The 13,887-nt window shown below is 40.8% G+C and overlaps 1 protein-coding gene across 2 annotated transcripts in view; it reads left to right on the forward strand.

The window, feature by feature from the left end:
- smchd1 (structural maintenance of chromosomes flexible hinge domain containing 1) overlaps positions 1 to 13,887 on the forward strand; it is a 75,004-nt gene that overhangs the window by 47,343 nt on the left and 13,774 nt on the right. For both annotated transcript variants that reach the window (XM_062994013.1, XM_062994014.1), the window contains 7 exons: positions 4,171 to 4,302; positions 4,473 to 4,625; positions 9,390 to 9,516; positions 10,261 to 10,380; positions 10,528 to 10,613; positions 11,095 to 11,217; positions 11,410 to 11,591. In XM_062994013.1, the coding sequence (XP_062850083.1) occupies positions 4,171 to 4,302; positions 4,473 to 4,625; positions 9,390 to 9,516; positions 10,261 to 10,380; positions 10,528 to 10,613; positions 11,095 to 11,217; positions 11,410 to 11,591 (923 nt within the window). The remainder of the gene's footprint in view (positions 1 to 4,170; positions 4,303 to 4,472; positions 4,626 to 9,389; positions 9,517 to 10,260; positions 10,381 to 10,527; positions 10,614 to 11,094; positions 11,218 to 11,409; positions 11,592 to 13,887) is intronic.

The raw sequence follows: 13,887 nt of genomic DNA on the forward strand, positions 1-13,887 counted from the left end.
ATAATTTATTAGTATGGTGTAGGGCCTCCTTTTGCGGCCAATACAGCGTCAATTCGTCTTGGAAATGACATATACAAGTCCTGCACAGTGGTCAGAGGGATTTTAAGCCATTCTTCTTGCAGGATAGTGGCCAGGTCACTACGTGATGCTGGTGGAGGAAAACGTTTCCTGACTCGCTTCTCCAAAACACCCCAAAGTGGCTCAATAATATTTAGATCTGGTGACTGTGCAGGCCATGGGAGATGTTCAACTTCACTTTCATGTTCATCAAACCAATCTTTCACCAGTCTTGCTGTGTGTATTGGTGCATTGTCATCCTGATACACGGCACCGCCATTGGATGCACATGGTCCTCCAGAATGGTTCGGTAGTCCTTGGCAGTGGTACAAGTATTGGGCCAAGGGAATGCCATGATATGGCAGCCCAAACCATCACTGATCCACCCCCATGCTTCACTCTGGGCATGCAACAGTCTGGGTGGTACGCTTCTTTGGGGCTTCTCCACACCGTAACTCTCCCGGATGTGGGGAAAACAGTAAAGGTGGACTCATCAGAGAACAATATATGTTTCACATTGTCCACAGCCCAAGATTTGTGCTCCTTGCACCATTGAAACCGACGTTTGGCATTGGCACGAGTGACCAAAGGTTTGGCTATAGCAGCCCGGCCGTGTATATCGACCCTGTGGAGCTCCCGACGGACAGTTCTGGTGGAAACAGGAGAGTTGAGGTGCACATTTAATTCTGCCGTGATTTGGGCAGCCGTGGTTTTATGTTTTTTGGATACAATCCGGGTTAGCACCCGAACATCCCTTTCAGACAGCTTCCTCTTGCGTCCACAGTTAATCCTGTTGGATGTGGTTTGTCCTTCTTGGTGGTATGTTGACATTACCCTGGATACCGTGGCTCTTGATACATCACAAAGACTTGCTGTCTTGGTCACAGATGCGCCAGCAAGACGTGCACCAACAATTTGTCCTCTTTTGAACTCTGGTATGTCACCCATAATGTTGTGTGCATTGCAATATTTTGAGCAAAACTGTGCTCTTACCCTGCTAATTGAACCTTCACACTCTGCTCTTATTGGTGCAATGTGCAATTAATGAAGATTGGCCACCAGACTGGTCCAATTTAGCCATGAAACCTCCCACACTAAAATGACAGGTGTTTCAGTTATTTTGTCCAACCCCTGTATATTTACTTCACTGTGTGGTGGTTTTACTTCTAAACTTGTTATGCAGTAAAAAAGCTTAATGTGACTTAATGTACTAAAAGAAACACAAAATTTCTCTTTTTTTATTACTAGTTATAAGTGCTCTGTACTGCCGAAATTTCTCAGTCGTTGTTTTAGTACAGTGATTCTCAAACTTTTTAGACCAAGTACCACCTATGTGTCTCATCACAGAACCACATATGGCACACATTAATTAGGTGTGTGTGTGTATACAGTGTATCACAAAAGTGAGTACATCCCTCACATTTCTGCAAATATTTCATTATATCTTTTCATGGGACAACACTATAGACATGAAACTTGGATATAACTTAGAGTAGTCAGTGTACAGCTTGTATAGCAGTGTAGATTTACTGTCTTCTGAAAATAACTTAACACACAGCCATTAATGTCTAAATGGCTGGCAACATAAGTGAGTACACCCCACAGTGAACATGTCCAAATTGTGCCCAAATGTGTCGTTGTCCCTCCCTGGTGTCATGTGTCAAGGTCCCAGGTGTAAATGGGGAGCAGGGCTGTTAAATTTGGTGTTTTGGGTACAATTCTCTCATACTGGCCACTGGATATTCAACATGGCACCTCATGGCAAAGAACTCTCTGAGGATGTGAGAAATAGAATTGTTGCTCTCCACAAAGATGGCCTGGGCTATAAGAAGATTGCTAACACCCTGAAACTGAGCTACAGCATGGTGGCCAAGGTCATACAGCAGTTTTCCAGGACAGGTTCCACTCGGAACAGGCTTCGCCAGGGTCGACCAAAGAAGTTGAGTCCACGTGTTCGGCGTCATATCCAGAGGTTGGCTTTAAAAAATAGACACATGAGTGCTGCCAGCATTGCTGCAGAGGTTGAAGACGTGGGAGGTCAGCCTGTCAGTGCTCAGACCATACGCCGCACACTGCATCAACTCGGTCTGCATGGTCGTCATCCCAGAAGGAAGCTGACGCACAAGAAAGCCCGCAAACAGTTTGCTGAAGACAAGCAGTCCAAGAACATGGATTACTGGAATGCCCTGTGGTCTGACGAGACCAAGATAAACTTGTTTGGCTCAGATGGTGTCCAGCATGTGTGGCGGCGCCATGGTGAGAAGTACCAAGACAACTGTATCTTGCCTACAGTCAAGCATGGTGGTGGTAGCATCATGGTCTTGGGCTGCATGAGTGTTGCTGGCACTGGGGAGCTGCAGTTCATTGAGGGAAACATGAATTCCAACATGTACTGTGACATTCTGAAACAGAGCATGATCCCCTCCCTTCGAAAAACTGGGCCTCATGACAGTTTTCCAACAGGATAACGACCCCAAACACAACCTCCAAGATGACAACTGCCTTGCTGAGGAAGCTGAAGGTAAAGGTGATGGACTAAACCCAACTGAGCATCTGTGGCGCATCCTCAAGTGGAAGGTGGAGGAGTTCAAGGTGTCTAACATCCACCAGCTCCGTGATGTCATCATGGAGGAGTGGAAGAGGATTCCAGTAGCAACCTGTGCAGCTCTGGTGAATTCCATGCCCAGGAGGGTTAAGGCAGTGCTGGATAATAATGGTGGTCACACAAAATATTGACACTTTGGGCACAATTTGGACATGTTCACTGTGGGGTGTACTCACTTATGTTGCCAGCTATTTAGACATTAATGGCTGTGTGTTGAGTTATTATACAAGCTGTACACTGACTACTCTAAATTATATCCAAGTTTTATTTCTATAGTGTTGTCCCATGAAAAGATATAATAAAATATTTGCAGAAATGTGAGGGGTGTACTCACTTTTGTGATACACTGTATATGCAGTTACCACTTACCATTTCAGTCTTACTGGAAGCACTAATTTTTAACCATCGATTCTGATAAAAGCGAGAGACCTACTGATAACGTTTCGGAAATTTCGAGATGGAAACCGCGAACGTGAAGTATAGACGTAATGAAATACGGTGTCTGCGTAGCCCCAAATATTTTTTAAAACACATTAGTTTTAATACAATTTGTTTTAATTAAACTGATTTTATTAAAACAGAATTATACGAACTTTGAAACAGATTTTATTAGTAATTTACACATTTTGTTTCATATATTTTTTTTTATTTATAATTATTAAATTATTTATTTTTTTGATGCATGTAATTACTTTTCCGAGATTATCTGGCGTACCACCTTGTGCTGCTTACAGTTTAAGAACCACTGTTTTAGTACAACAAGCCACTTTATTTTTCATGTTAAGCTTTTTTCATATTGTCTGTGTTGCTTTTACCACGTCATATCAAACAGTTTGTCTCATTGAAGGCCCTTTGAAAATATCAGTGGCAAACTGGCTCAAAATTCAATCAGGTGAACTTTATAAGGTGGAAGTGCAGCGTCAAACCCCACAGGAAACAACTACACAGCAGCTCAAAGGTGGTTTTGCTTCTTCTCACCCAAACCTCTACAACTTGACACGGCCACAGATGACATTGTGCTGAGAAACTTAGTATTCTGTGGTGCCAGTCTGGAACCTCATTTTTCTTGGTAAAATCAAGTTCGCAAACTGGAACGAAGCCCATTCCGCGTCGTAATAGGCTGCTGTCTTAGACAACATGGGCACCATCAAGACAATGCCAATCCACATTCAGCATGTGTTACAACAGCATGGCTGTATAATCAGAGAGTGCTGGTGTTAGGCTGGCCTGCCTGCAGTTCAAACCTGCCTCCATGAAATGTGCAGCAAGTGTAACCACAGTTTTTTAGTTAGAGGCAGTACAGTTGTGCATAACAAATAGTTCCAGCCCAAATGATTTGTAATGGATTGCAAACAATAAATTAGTTCTGGTATTTACTGGTATGTTATTTCTTTTCATCGCTTCTTTCTTTATTAGTATTTCACATGCTTTCACAACTTTGTTTTAGATTTGATGTATGTATGTAAATTAAACAGAGAAATTAAACTGGTTTGTTTTCTTTATTTCAGATTGCTCTGAATGTTGCTGCGAATAAACCAGTGAAACTAGAACCTGAGACACCCCCTGCGACTCCTGTCGTCTTCAATGGTAGCGACCCTGAAGGCCGCACACTTCTAAAACGGCTGTGCCTGAAGATAATGGTGCATTATTTTATATGCCTTTCTGTTAAAACTTGAAATTATTTTGGTTTTAATCTAAAGTGAACCTTTGAAAACGTTTATATTAGGTTGTTGCAATATGAATGATGTTGATGTAAGAGAGTCATTCAACCTTTCCTCCTGTGTGTGTTTGATTTAACCTTTTTCAACAGGACAAATACAATAACCCAGCTGGTCTGGGGATTAATGGGCAGGTCGTCTTGACTGTTGAGAATAAGATCAAGGCTGCAGAAGATCTTCCTATGTTTGAGAATGCAGCCAACAGTCTGACATACAACCTCAATAATGGAGAGGCTATTATCACTGTGAGTGTGTAATTTAATGATGTCATATTTAATTTAATGTATAATAATAGTGTGTTATTGAAAACAACTAATTGCTCTTAATTGATGTTTGTTATGCATGTTTATGTTTAGACACTATCCTGATAGTCTAAGGTAGGGCTGGGCGATATATCGAGTTTTAAAAATATATCGATATATTTTCATACGCGATATAAGATAAGACAATATCGCTTATATCGATATAGATGTTGCGTTCCAGTTAGATCCGACAGTTCGTCGTTCCCTTCTCCCATGTTCACCTGCCCCGCCTCTCTCCCTCCTCACTGAACACAACTCGCCCCTCCCCCACCACGTGAGTCGCCCGCAGGGCATGTTCTAAACAGCTCTAGTAACTATAGAGCTCCGTCTAAAAATGATATTTTCGTTGTTGATCTCTTTGAATCAATAACACTTGCATTGATGTAGATTTGAAAATGACAATACTGAATATAACATTTCAAGAACAAAACTGTTTGATGTTTATATGAGCTTTGATCTGGTCTGGGTGCGGAGTTTTATATCGGGCGCAGAACGCTGAGACGAGCGAGCGAGCGCAGCTACCATGGGGAGCGAGATGTGGGTTTTACCCCGAAAAAATAATAATGAAAAAACACACAAGAAAAGCAAACGAGAACTTAATATTTTCACAGTGATTGGGAGGAAAAGTGTGTGTTTCATTCGCGGGATGATGACGGCACAATGTGGAGAGAGGCTTCAGTACATGTCACAGAAACGTCCATTTAAATCGACGTTAATATCGAGATATTATTTTTGATCCATGTCACCCAGCCCTAGTCTAAGGTGTAATTATGTTCAAATGCAGGCAGTCTGCTATTACAAACATTTGTGACAAAATGGGTCATTCTAAAGAGCTCACTACATTTTAGTGCACTGTAATAGAAGGCCACTATTACAACAAGTCAGTTCATGAAATTTCTTCCCTCCTAGATATTCCTCGATTAACTGAGTAAGAATATTGAAAAGTGGAAGCGTTCAGGAACCCTAGCCACAAATTGGCAGACCACTTAAAGTTACAGTGCAGGGTCCCCGAGTGCAAAGGCGAATAAAACTGCAGTGGGAGCTTCAAGACATGCTTTTTCATAGCCCAGCAGCTTCATGTAAGCCTTGCATCACCAAGCCCATGCCAAACATCAGAAGGAGTGGACTCCTGACCAATGGAGACATGTTCTGTGGAGAGGCAAATTACTCTTCTCTGTCTGATGAATTAGTCTGATTGCATAGAATAGAATAATAGAATAGAATGCCTTTATTTGTCATTTACACATATACAGGTGTATGGTACAACAGAATTCTTTTTTTTTTTGCATATCCCTGCTTGTTTGGAAGCTGGAGTCAGAGCGCAGGGTCACCCATTGTACGCCACCCCTGTAGCTGAGAAGGTTAAGGGCCTTGCTCAAGGGCCCAACAGTGGCTGCATGGCAGAGCTGGGATTCGAACTCTCAACCTTTTAATTGATAGCCCAAATCTCTACCCACTAGGCTACCACTGTCCCTGCATTGTGCCAGCTGTAAAGTTTGGTGGAGGTAGGATAATGCTATGGGATTGTTTTTCAGAGGTTGGCCTAGGCCCCTTGGTTTAAGTGAAGGGAAATTTTAATACTTCAGTATACCAGGGGATTTTGGTCAACTATATCCTTCCAACTTTGTGGGAACAGGGCCTCATTAAACACCTTTGGAATGAACTGACATTGCGAGCCAGACACTTATGCCTAACATTAGAGTTTGACCTCACAAATGCTCTTCTGGATGAATAGGCAAAGAGTGGAAGCTGGGATATGGACCAACTCTATATTAATGCCTTTGGATTTAGAACGGGATGTCATAAAAGCTTATGTAGGTGTTATGTGTTGGTGTCCCAATGTTTCTTTTATTTGACCATTGTGCTTTATTTTTCACAACATGATTGAGCTATTTTGGATGTCTTTCTGTTCATCAAGAATCCTGACCAGATTGCCAGTTCTTGATTCTCATAGCCTGATGTCACCACCATCATATTTTATGACAGTGGTGTTACTTGGATTATGTTGCTCGTTAGATTTACACTGTGCATAATACCTAAGAATTTAGGTCTGTTATGATGTGTGCGGGTGTTTATCCTCATAAAGTTATTGTAAACAGCTGATGTATATGTATTAAAATGGCACTCTTCTAAAACCTGTTAATAACTAAGTATCTGTTCATCCATGTCATCCCAACATATCAAGTCTTGTCATATTACTGAATGCTTGGCTTTCACTTTCTATAAGTGCTTCCATAAATGCTAATGGAGCTTTAGGTCAGGTCACAGTGGAGAACAGTCCACACTATTATTAAAGCAATCTTAGAACAGTTTTAGGTGTGTAATTATCGACTTCAGCATAAATTCCCTTTTTTCCTCTCAAAGACCCAAAAGTCTGTTCTTCGCCTCATGTAAAGCTTTCTGTTGTCGCCATTTTTCTCCAATCTCACCCGGGGGTTGGGGACCACTGGCTTAGAGTCTTCAACTTGTCCTTTTAGGATACTGTCAGCCACTGATTGTGCAAGTTCTCCTACTTAGAAAGATGTGAGAGGTCTGTAATTTTCATCATAGGTACACTTCAACTATGAGAGACAAAATGAGAAAAAAAATCCAGGAAATCACATTGTAGGATTTTTAAAGAATTTATTTGTAAATTATGGTAGAAAATAAGTATTTGGTCAACCACAAACAAGCAAGATTTCTGGCTCTCACAAACCTGTAACTTCTTCTTTAAGAAGCTCTTCTGTCCTCCACTCGTTACCTGTATTAATGGCACCTGTTTGACCTCGTTATCTGTATAAAAGACACCTGTCCACAGCCTCAAACAGTCAGACTCCAAACTCAACCATGGCCAAGACCAAAGAGCTGTCGAAGGACACCAGGAAGAAAATTGTAGACCTGCACCAGGCTGGGAAGAGTGAATCTACAATAGGCAAGCAGGTTGGTGTGAATAAATCAACTGTGGGAGCAATTGTAAGAAAATGGAAGACATACAAGACCATTGATAATCTCCCTCGATCTGGGGCCCCACGCAAGATCTCATCCCGTGGGGTCAAAATGATCATGAGAACGGTGAGCAAAAATCCCAGAACTACACGGAGGGGCCTGATGAATGACCTGCAGAGAGCTGGGACCAAAGTAACAAAGGCTACCATCAGTATACACACTACGCCGAGAGGGACTCAAATCCTGCAGTGCCAGGCGTGTCCCCCTGCTTAAGCCAGTACATGTCCAGGCCCGTCTGAAGTTTGCCAGAGAGCATATGGATGATCCAGAAGAGGATTGGGAGAATATCATGTGGTCAGATGAAACCAAAATGGAACTTTTTGGTAAAAACTCAACTCGTCGTGTTTGGAGGAAGAAGAATGCTGAGTTGCATCCCAAGAACACCATACCTACTGTGAAGCATGGGGGTGGAAACATCATGCTTTGGGGCTGTTTTTCTGCAAAGGGGACAGGACGACTGATCCGTGTTAAGGGAAGAATGAACGGGGCCATGTATCGTGAGATTTTAAGCCAAAACCTCCTTCCATCAGTGAGAGCATTGAAGATGGAACGTGGCTGGGTCTTCCAGCATGACAATGATCCCAAACACACCGCTCGGGCAACGAAGGAGTGGCTCCGTAAAAAGCATTTCAAGGTCCTGGAGTGGCCTAGCCAGTCTCCAGACCTCAACCCCATAGAAAATTTGTGGAGGGAGTTGAAAGTCTGTGTTGCCCAGCGACAGCCCCAAAACATCACTGCTCTAGAGGAGATCTGCATTTCCACCATAATTTACAAATAAATTCTTTAAAAATCCTACAATGTGATTTCCTGGATTTTTTTTCTCATTTTGTCTCTCATAGTTGAAGTGTACCTATGATGAAAATTACAGACCTCTCTCATCTTTCTAAGTAGGAGAACCTGCACAATCAGTGGCTGACTAAATACTTTTTGGCCCCACTGTATCTGTCTTTTGTCCTTTATTCAGCATATTCTGGATTTGTGCATATTTAACAAAGCTTTATTTTGGTCCACTGATGATGTGGTCACTTCTAGTCTGCCTGATCATTGTTTGGATACAAAGTATCCAGTTTTGGCAAAGCGAGTACCATGCACGCCTCTCTCAGAAACTTTTACTTTAGAAATAGTTTGCTGCTGAGAAAGCACCTTGTTGTTTAAAGGAATATGACTATAGTATGCCCCTGTCCCACCTTTTTACAACTCCTCCCTTGCATTTCCTCTCACACCTTATCTTGCATTTTCATTGGCTGTTCGACATAGCACTCCTTGCCAGTTGGGCGACTCAGAACCAGATATTTGACATGCTAGATATCTCTCTTCGGGGAGCCGCTTGGATCGAGTTGTTGAGTAGTTCACACATAGTTTTGATTGCTGAGCGAACACCGAGTTGCTCTTGAGACGGCTAATCTAGCGCTGACCAGTCGCCGAGCGAAAATCAGGGCAAAAGTCGTGTAGTGTGAACTAGGCATTAGCAAGCTCAGCAAGCCTGCTGTCCAGGCTTGGGCTTTAATGGAAAAAATAACGCTCTTAAAAATCCTTTTGTACAAAGGAACTGACATGGTAAATTTCACAAATGTGCTTACTTGTTTTTCATTAGTGCCAAATAAAAAGAAATTCAACATTTTACTTGTTTTTATTCTAATTAAATAATTGTATTGTTTAGAATCTCTTATTTGTTGAAAATATGACAGGATGTGGCTAAGTTCATTTGTTTGTTGTGTGTAGGATTTGGTCCTGATGGAGAACAGTCCAGGTTTAGATGGAGCAGAGTACGTACTAGAGTTCAACCTAGTGCATGAAGAACTTAATACCACCATCTCTCCTTTTACTTTACCCTTCAGGTTTTACAATGGTCAGTGTACATGTTGTCTAATTTCTATATAACTGTTCTTGTTTAATAATAAAAGAAAATAGGATCAGCCAGTTCTCTAGTGACTTGATTAAAGAGGTCACATTTATTGTTGCCTGTCTTTAGTGGAAATAACATTTGTTGAGAATGTTTTTGAATCTTTTCAAATGTTTGAAGCTGGTATTATTGCCAAATTCAGCTAGTTTTGTATACTAATTAATACTGTACCAGGTATTAATATTATTAGTACATGCTTATCAACAAATAAAAACAAAGCTTTTCAAATGATATTAAATCAACATTTTAAAAAATGTAAAAAAAAAAAACTGTGCCAAATCAATAATGCGGATCATAATCCGCCGGCGACCCCTGACGGGAAAAAGCCGAGGAAATTGATTAAATTAACATCTTTGTTGCATTTCCTTTAACAAATAATAGACCATTTAATGTCTTTACAGTTTAAAAAATAGAAACCGAATTACTGCGACGTTCTTAAAAAATATAAAAATACATTGAGAAACCTTGTGTGGTGTAATGGACTTCTGGGGGCGTGGCAAAACTGGTCAAAATCAAATAGCGTACACGCTGTACATACAGACAGATTATACACACTGTACATGCAGACAAATCATGTTTGTCAGAAGCATTCAAAATGACTTATTCATTTATTTAAATAGGTAAATGTGTTTAGGGTAGTGGTATGAAAACCTAAATCATTTGTCAATTTTATCATTCTTATTGTTTTAGATGCAGAGAACCAAAAGGTTATGGCTGTTATGAGCAAGAAAAAGGATCAACTCACTCACTCTATTGAAATTTACAAAGACATTGTGAAGACCAACGAACAAATCTTAAATGAACTACAGGGTAAACGTTATGCTTGTATTAAATGCCTTTTTGTGCATGTGCTTGTGTATGGCTTGAAAACTGCTTACTCACATGCCTAAATGTACAAAAGTTATTGTTCCAAACAGACTAGGAGGTTAGAACATGTGTGTTTGTGTTTACTTTTAGGTCAAATGCTTGATGCATCTAGCAAACAAACTCAGCTCAGCTTAGAGCTCAGGAAAAATGGCATTGATGATTCAACATTAACTGGTGTAAGTATGCATGAATATTTCATATTTTTCCCAAGTGTAAATGGACCAGTGGTGTGGATAAAAATTGTATTCTGTGGGTCAACTAAAATCGTCTTAAAGGTCATATTTCTTTTGAATGACTCTTAATACAGCAGTTACTTATTTAAACAAGAACAATATGAAGGCTGAAATCAATGGAATTTTAAATTGCTGTACATTTTGATTGAAGAGGTCACATTTATTGTTGCCTGTCGTTTGTGGAAATAACATTTGTTGAGAATGTTTTTGAATCTTTTTCAAATGTTTGAAACTGGTCTTACTGCCAAATTCAGCTTGTTTTTGAGTAGCAGTTAGTTGTATTTCTGTCTTATGACATGCAAACCTTTCAGCATAATAAAAAGAATTTATCATACTTTATTAAATGCTAGAAATAGATGTTAATATCCACAGTAAAACGTTTCATAAACATTTACATGTCCATTTTGTGTGTGCTTTTGTTAAGATATCAGCAGTTAAAACATTAATTGCTACGAAGATTGCTGATTTGGAGAGAATAGAGAATGAACCTCACCGAAAATGTGCCATACCTGATCCGTTCAGAGGCAGGCCACAAGTTCTAGGAAAGGTTTGTGTTCCTCTGCATAAGGCCTGTGTGTGCACCTGCCTGTGCTTAAAGGCTGTGCAATAAGAACTTTTATTTGCTTGTCTTTGTAAGATGCTAATTTATTAGGCACTCAATAGCGTAAACAAAAAAATTCACCAAAATCCTTTATTAAACTGCTGATATTAATTTGATCTGTTTGCATTTGTTTATCAGGTAGCACATTTGGCACAGGTAAAGGATGATGATTCTGCAAAAGTTATCTCCTGGCATCTTCTTGGTGACATGGACTGTGTAGTTACAGTGACATTAGTTGCAGCGAAAAAAATCTACGATGACACACAAGGGCGTCAGCAAGTTCTGTCTTTGGAGACGCTTTTCTGGAAACCAAATAACAGGTACAAAGAATGTGAGAGGCTCCATGAGCGTCCTTGAGCATGTGCTTACAGTTGCTATGCTCTGCATCCGATGGCTGGTAAAGAAAACGTAGTTGACATCAGACAGTTTCACTGTATTAAATATTTGTGTCATAGCAACACAAAAAGGCACAAGAGGGAGGGGTTTTCAAACCAAGTTCTTTTAAAGTAAATGGTTGTCATATTTACAGGCATATTACCAGCATAACATTAAAACCACCTCCTTGTTTCTATACTTACTGTCCAGTTTATCAGCTCCACTTACCATATAAAAGCACTTTGTAGTTCTACAATTACTGACTGTAGTCCATCTGTTTCTCTGCATGCTTTGTTAGCCCCCTTTCATGCTGTTCTTCAATGGTCAGGACCCCCACAGGACCACCACAGAGCAGGTATTATTAGGTGGTGGATCATTCTCAGCACTGCAGTGACACTGACATGGTGGTGGTGTGTTAGTGTGTGTTGTGCTGGTATGAGTGGATCAGACACAGCAGCGCTGCTGGAGTTTTTAAATACTGTGTCCACTCACTGTCCACTCTATTAGACATTCCTACCTAGTCCACCTTGTAGATATAAAGTCAGAGACGATCGCTCATCTATTGCTGCTGTTTGAGTTGGACGTCTTCTAGACCTTCATCAGTGGTCACAGGACACTGCCCATGGGGCGCTGTTGGGTGGATATTTTTGGTTGGTGGACTATTCTCAGTCCAGCAGTGACAGTGAGGTGTTTAAAAGCTCCATCAGCATTGCTGTGTCTGATCCACTCATACCAGCACAACACACACTAACACACCACCACCATGTCAGTGTCACTGCAGTGCTGAGAATGAGTGCACCACCCACATAATACCTGCTCTGTAGTGGTCCTGACCATTGAAGAACAGCATGAAAGGGGGTTAACAAAGCATGCAGAGAAACGGATGGACTACAGTCAGTAATTGTAGAACTACAAAGTGCGTCTATATGGTAAGTGAAGCTGATAAAATGGACAGTGAGTGTAGAAACAAGGAGGTGGTTTTAATATTATGCCTGATCGGTGTACATGACGATCATTAGTACACTCTCTCAGCACTAAGAGCACACTGACAAATGCACCTCCAAGTGGCTAGGCTGTTCGCCCTTTCTTCCTTTAAACGTAGACGCCCGATTGGCCGATAGCACAACTGAGGTTCTAACCCCAGTTCCCAGAACACACTTCAATATATGCTACAAAGTGTAGACATCTTGTGTTTCAAGTAGTTGCATAAAGCACTAAACTAAGAGCGATACGGAAAAAAAACTTAAAACTGCTCTTATGCTGACTAGAAAGGGCCTGCAGGAAGGTTTAGCTGTGCAGTGTGTTAGACAGCACAGATGTTGTGGTTTTCAGTAACATGAGGTCAAGCTTTTGGTAGCCAATTTTGCCACAAGGGCTTTTCCCCCCAGCTGTTTTTTTAGTAAATCCTTAGAAAACATTTAAAAGTGAAGGGTTTTTTGGACGAAGAAGTACAATTCTGTGAATCATGCTGTCACAGAAATGCATTTGGGATTTAATGTTTTCATCTTTGAAAATGCAGTAGTGTAAACAAATGTTTACATAGATCAAGTACATATGAGCACATTTTGTGCTTGATTTTGACAAGATATTACATAGTGAAATATTCAGTTCTGCAGTTAAACCTGCTGTGAATTCTACCCAGCTTCCTGAAAACCTGTGGCATTTATTGCTGTAAATGTACCTCAGTTTGTCTAATATTGCTCATTTTCATCAACTGGGAGTAAAATGGTTAAGAACAGGAGTGTTTATGCTCCTGCTTTGATCATTTCATTTTTATTACCTTTACAAGTCTTGCCCACTGCCCTTGTGACTTTATTTATAATACGAACTAGCGTTTTCGTCAGGAGCTATACGCTGATCAGCCATAACATTAAAACCACCTCATTGTTCCTACACTTACTGTTCATTTTATCAGCTCCACTTACCATATAGAAGCACTTTGTAGTTCTACAATTACTGACTGTACATTTACATTTTTAGCATTTAGCAGACACCTTTATCAAAAGCGACTTACATTACAGTTACAGTATACAGTCTGAGCAACTGAGGGTTAAGGGCCCAACAGCAGCAACCTAGCAGTGGTGGGGCTTGAACCAGCAACCTTTGGATTACTAGTCCTGTGTCTTAACCACTAGGCTACGGCTTGCCCTGTAGTCCATCAATTTCTCCCTTTTCTTTAATGGTCACGACCCCCACAGGACCACCACAGAGCAGGTATTATTTAGGTGGTGGATCATTCTC

Source organism: Trichomycterus rosablanca, chromosome 4 (genome assembly GCF_030014385.1).
Source record: "Trichomycterus rosablanca isolate fTriRos1 chromosome 4, fTriRos1.hap1, whole genome shotgun sequence".
In the NCBI taxonomy this organism is placed as follows: domain Eukaryota; kingdom Metazoa; phylum Chordata; class Actinopteri; order Siluriformes; family Trichomycteridae; genus Trichomycterus; species Trichomycterus rosablanca.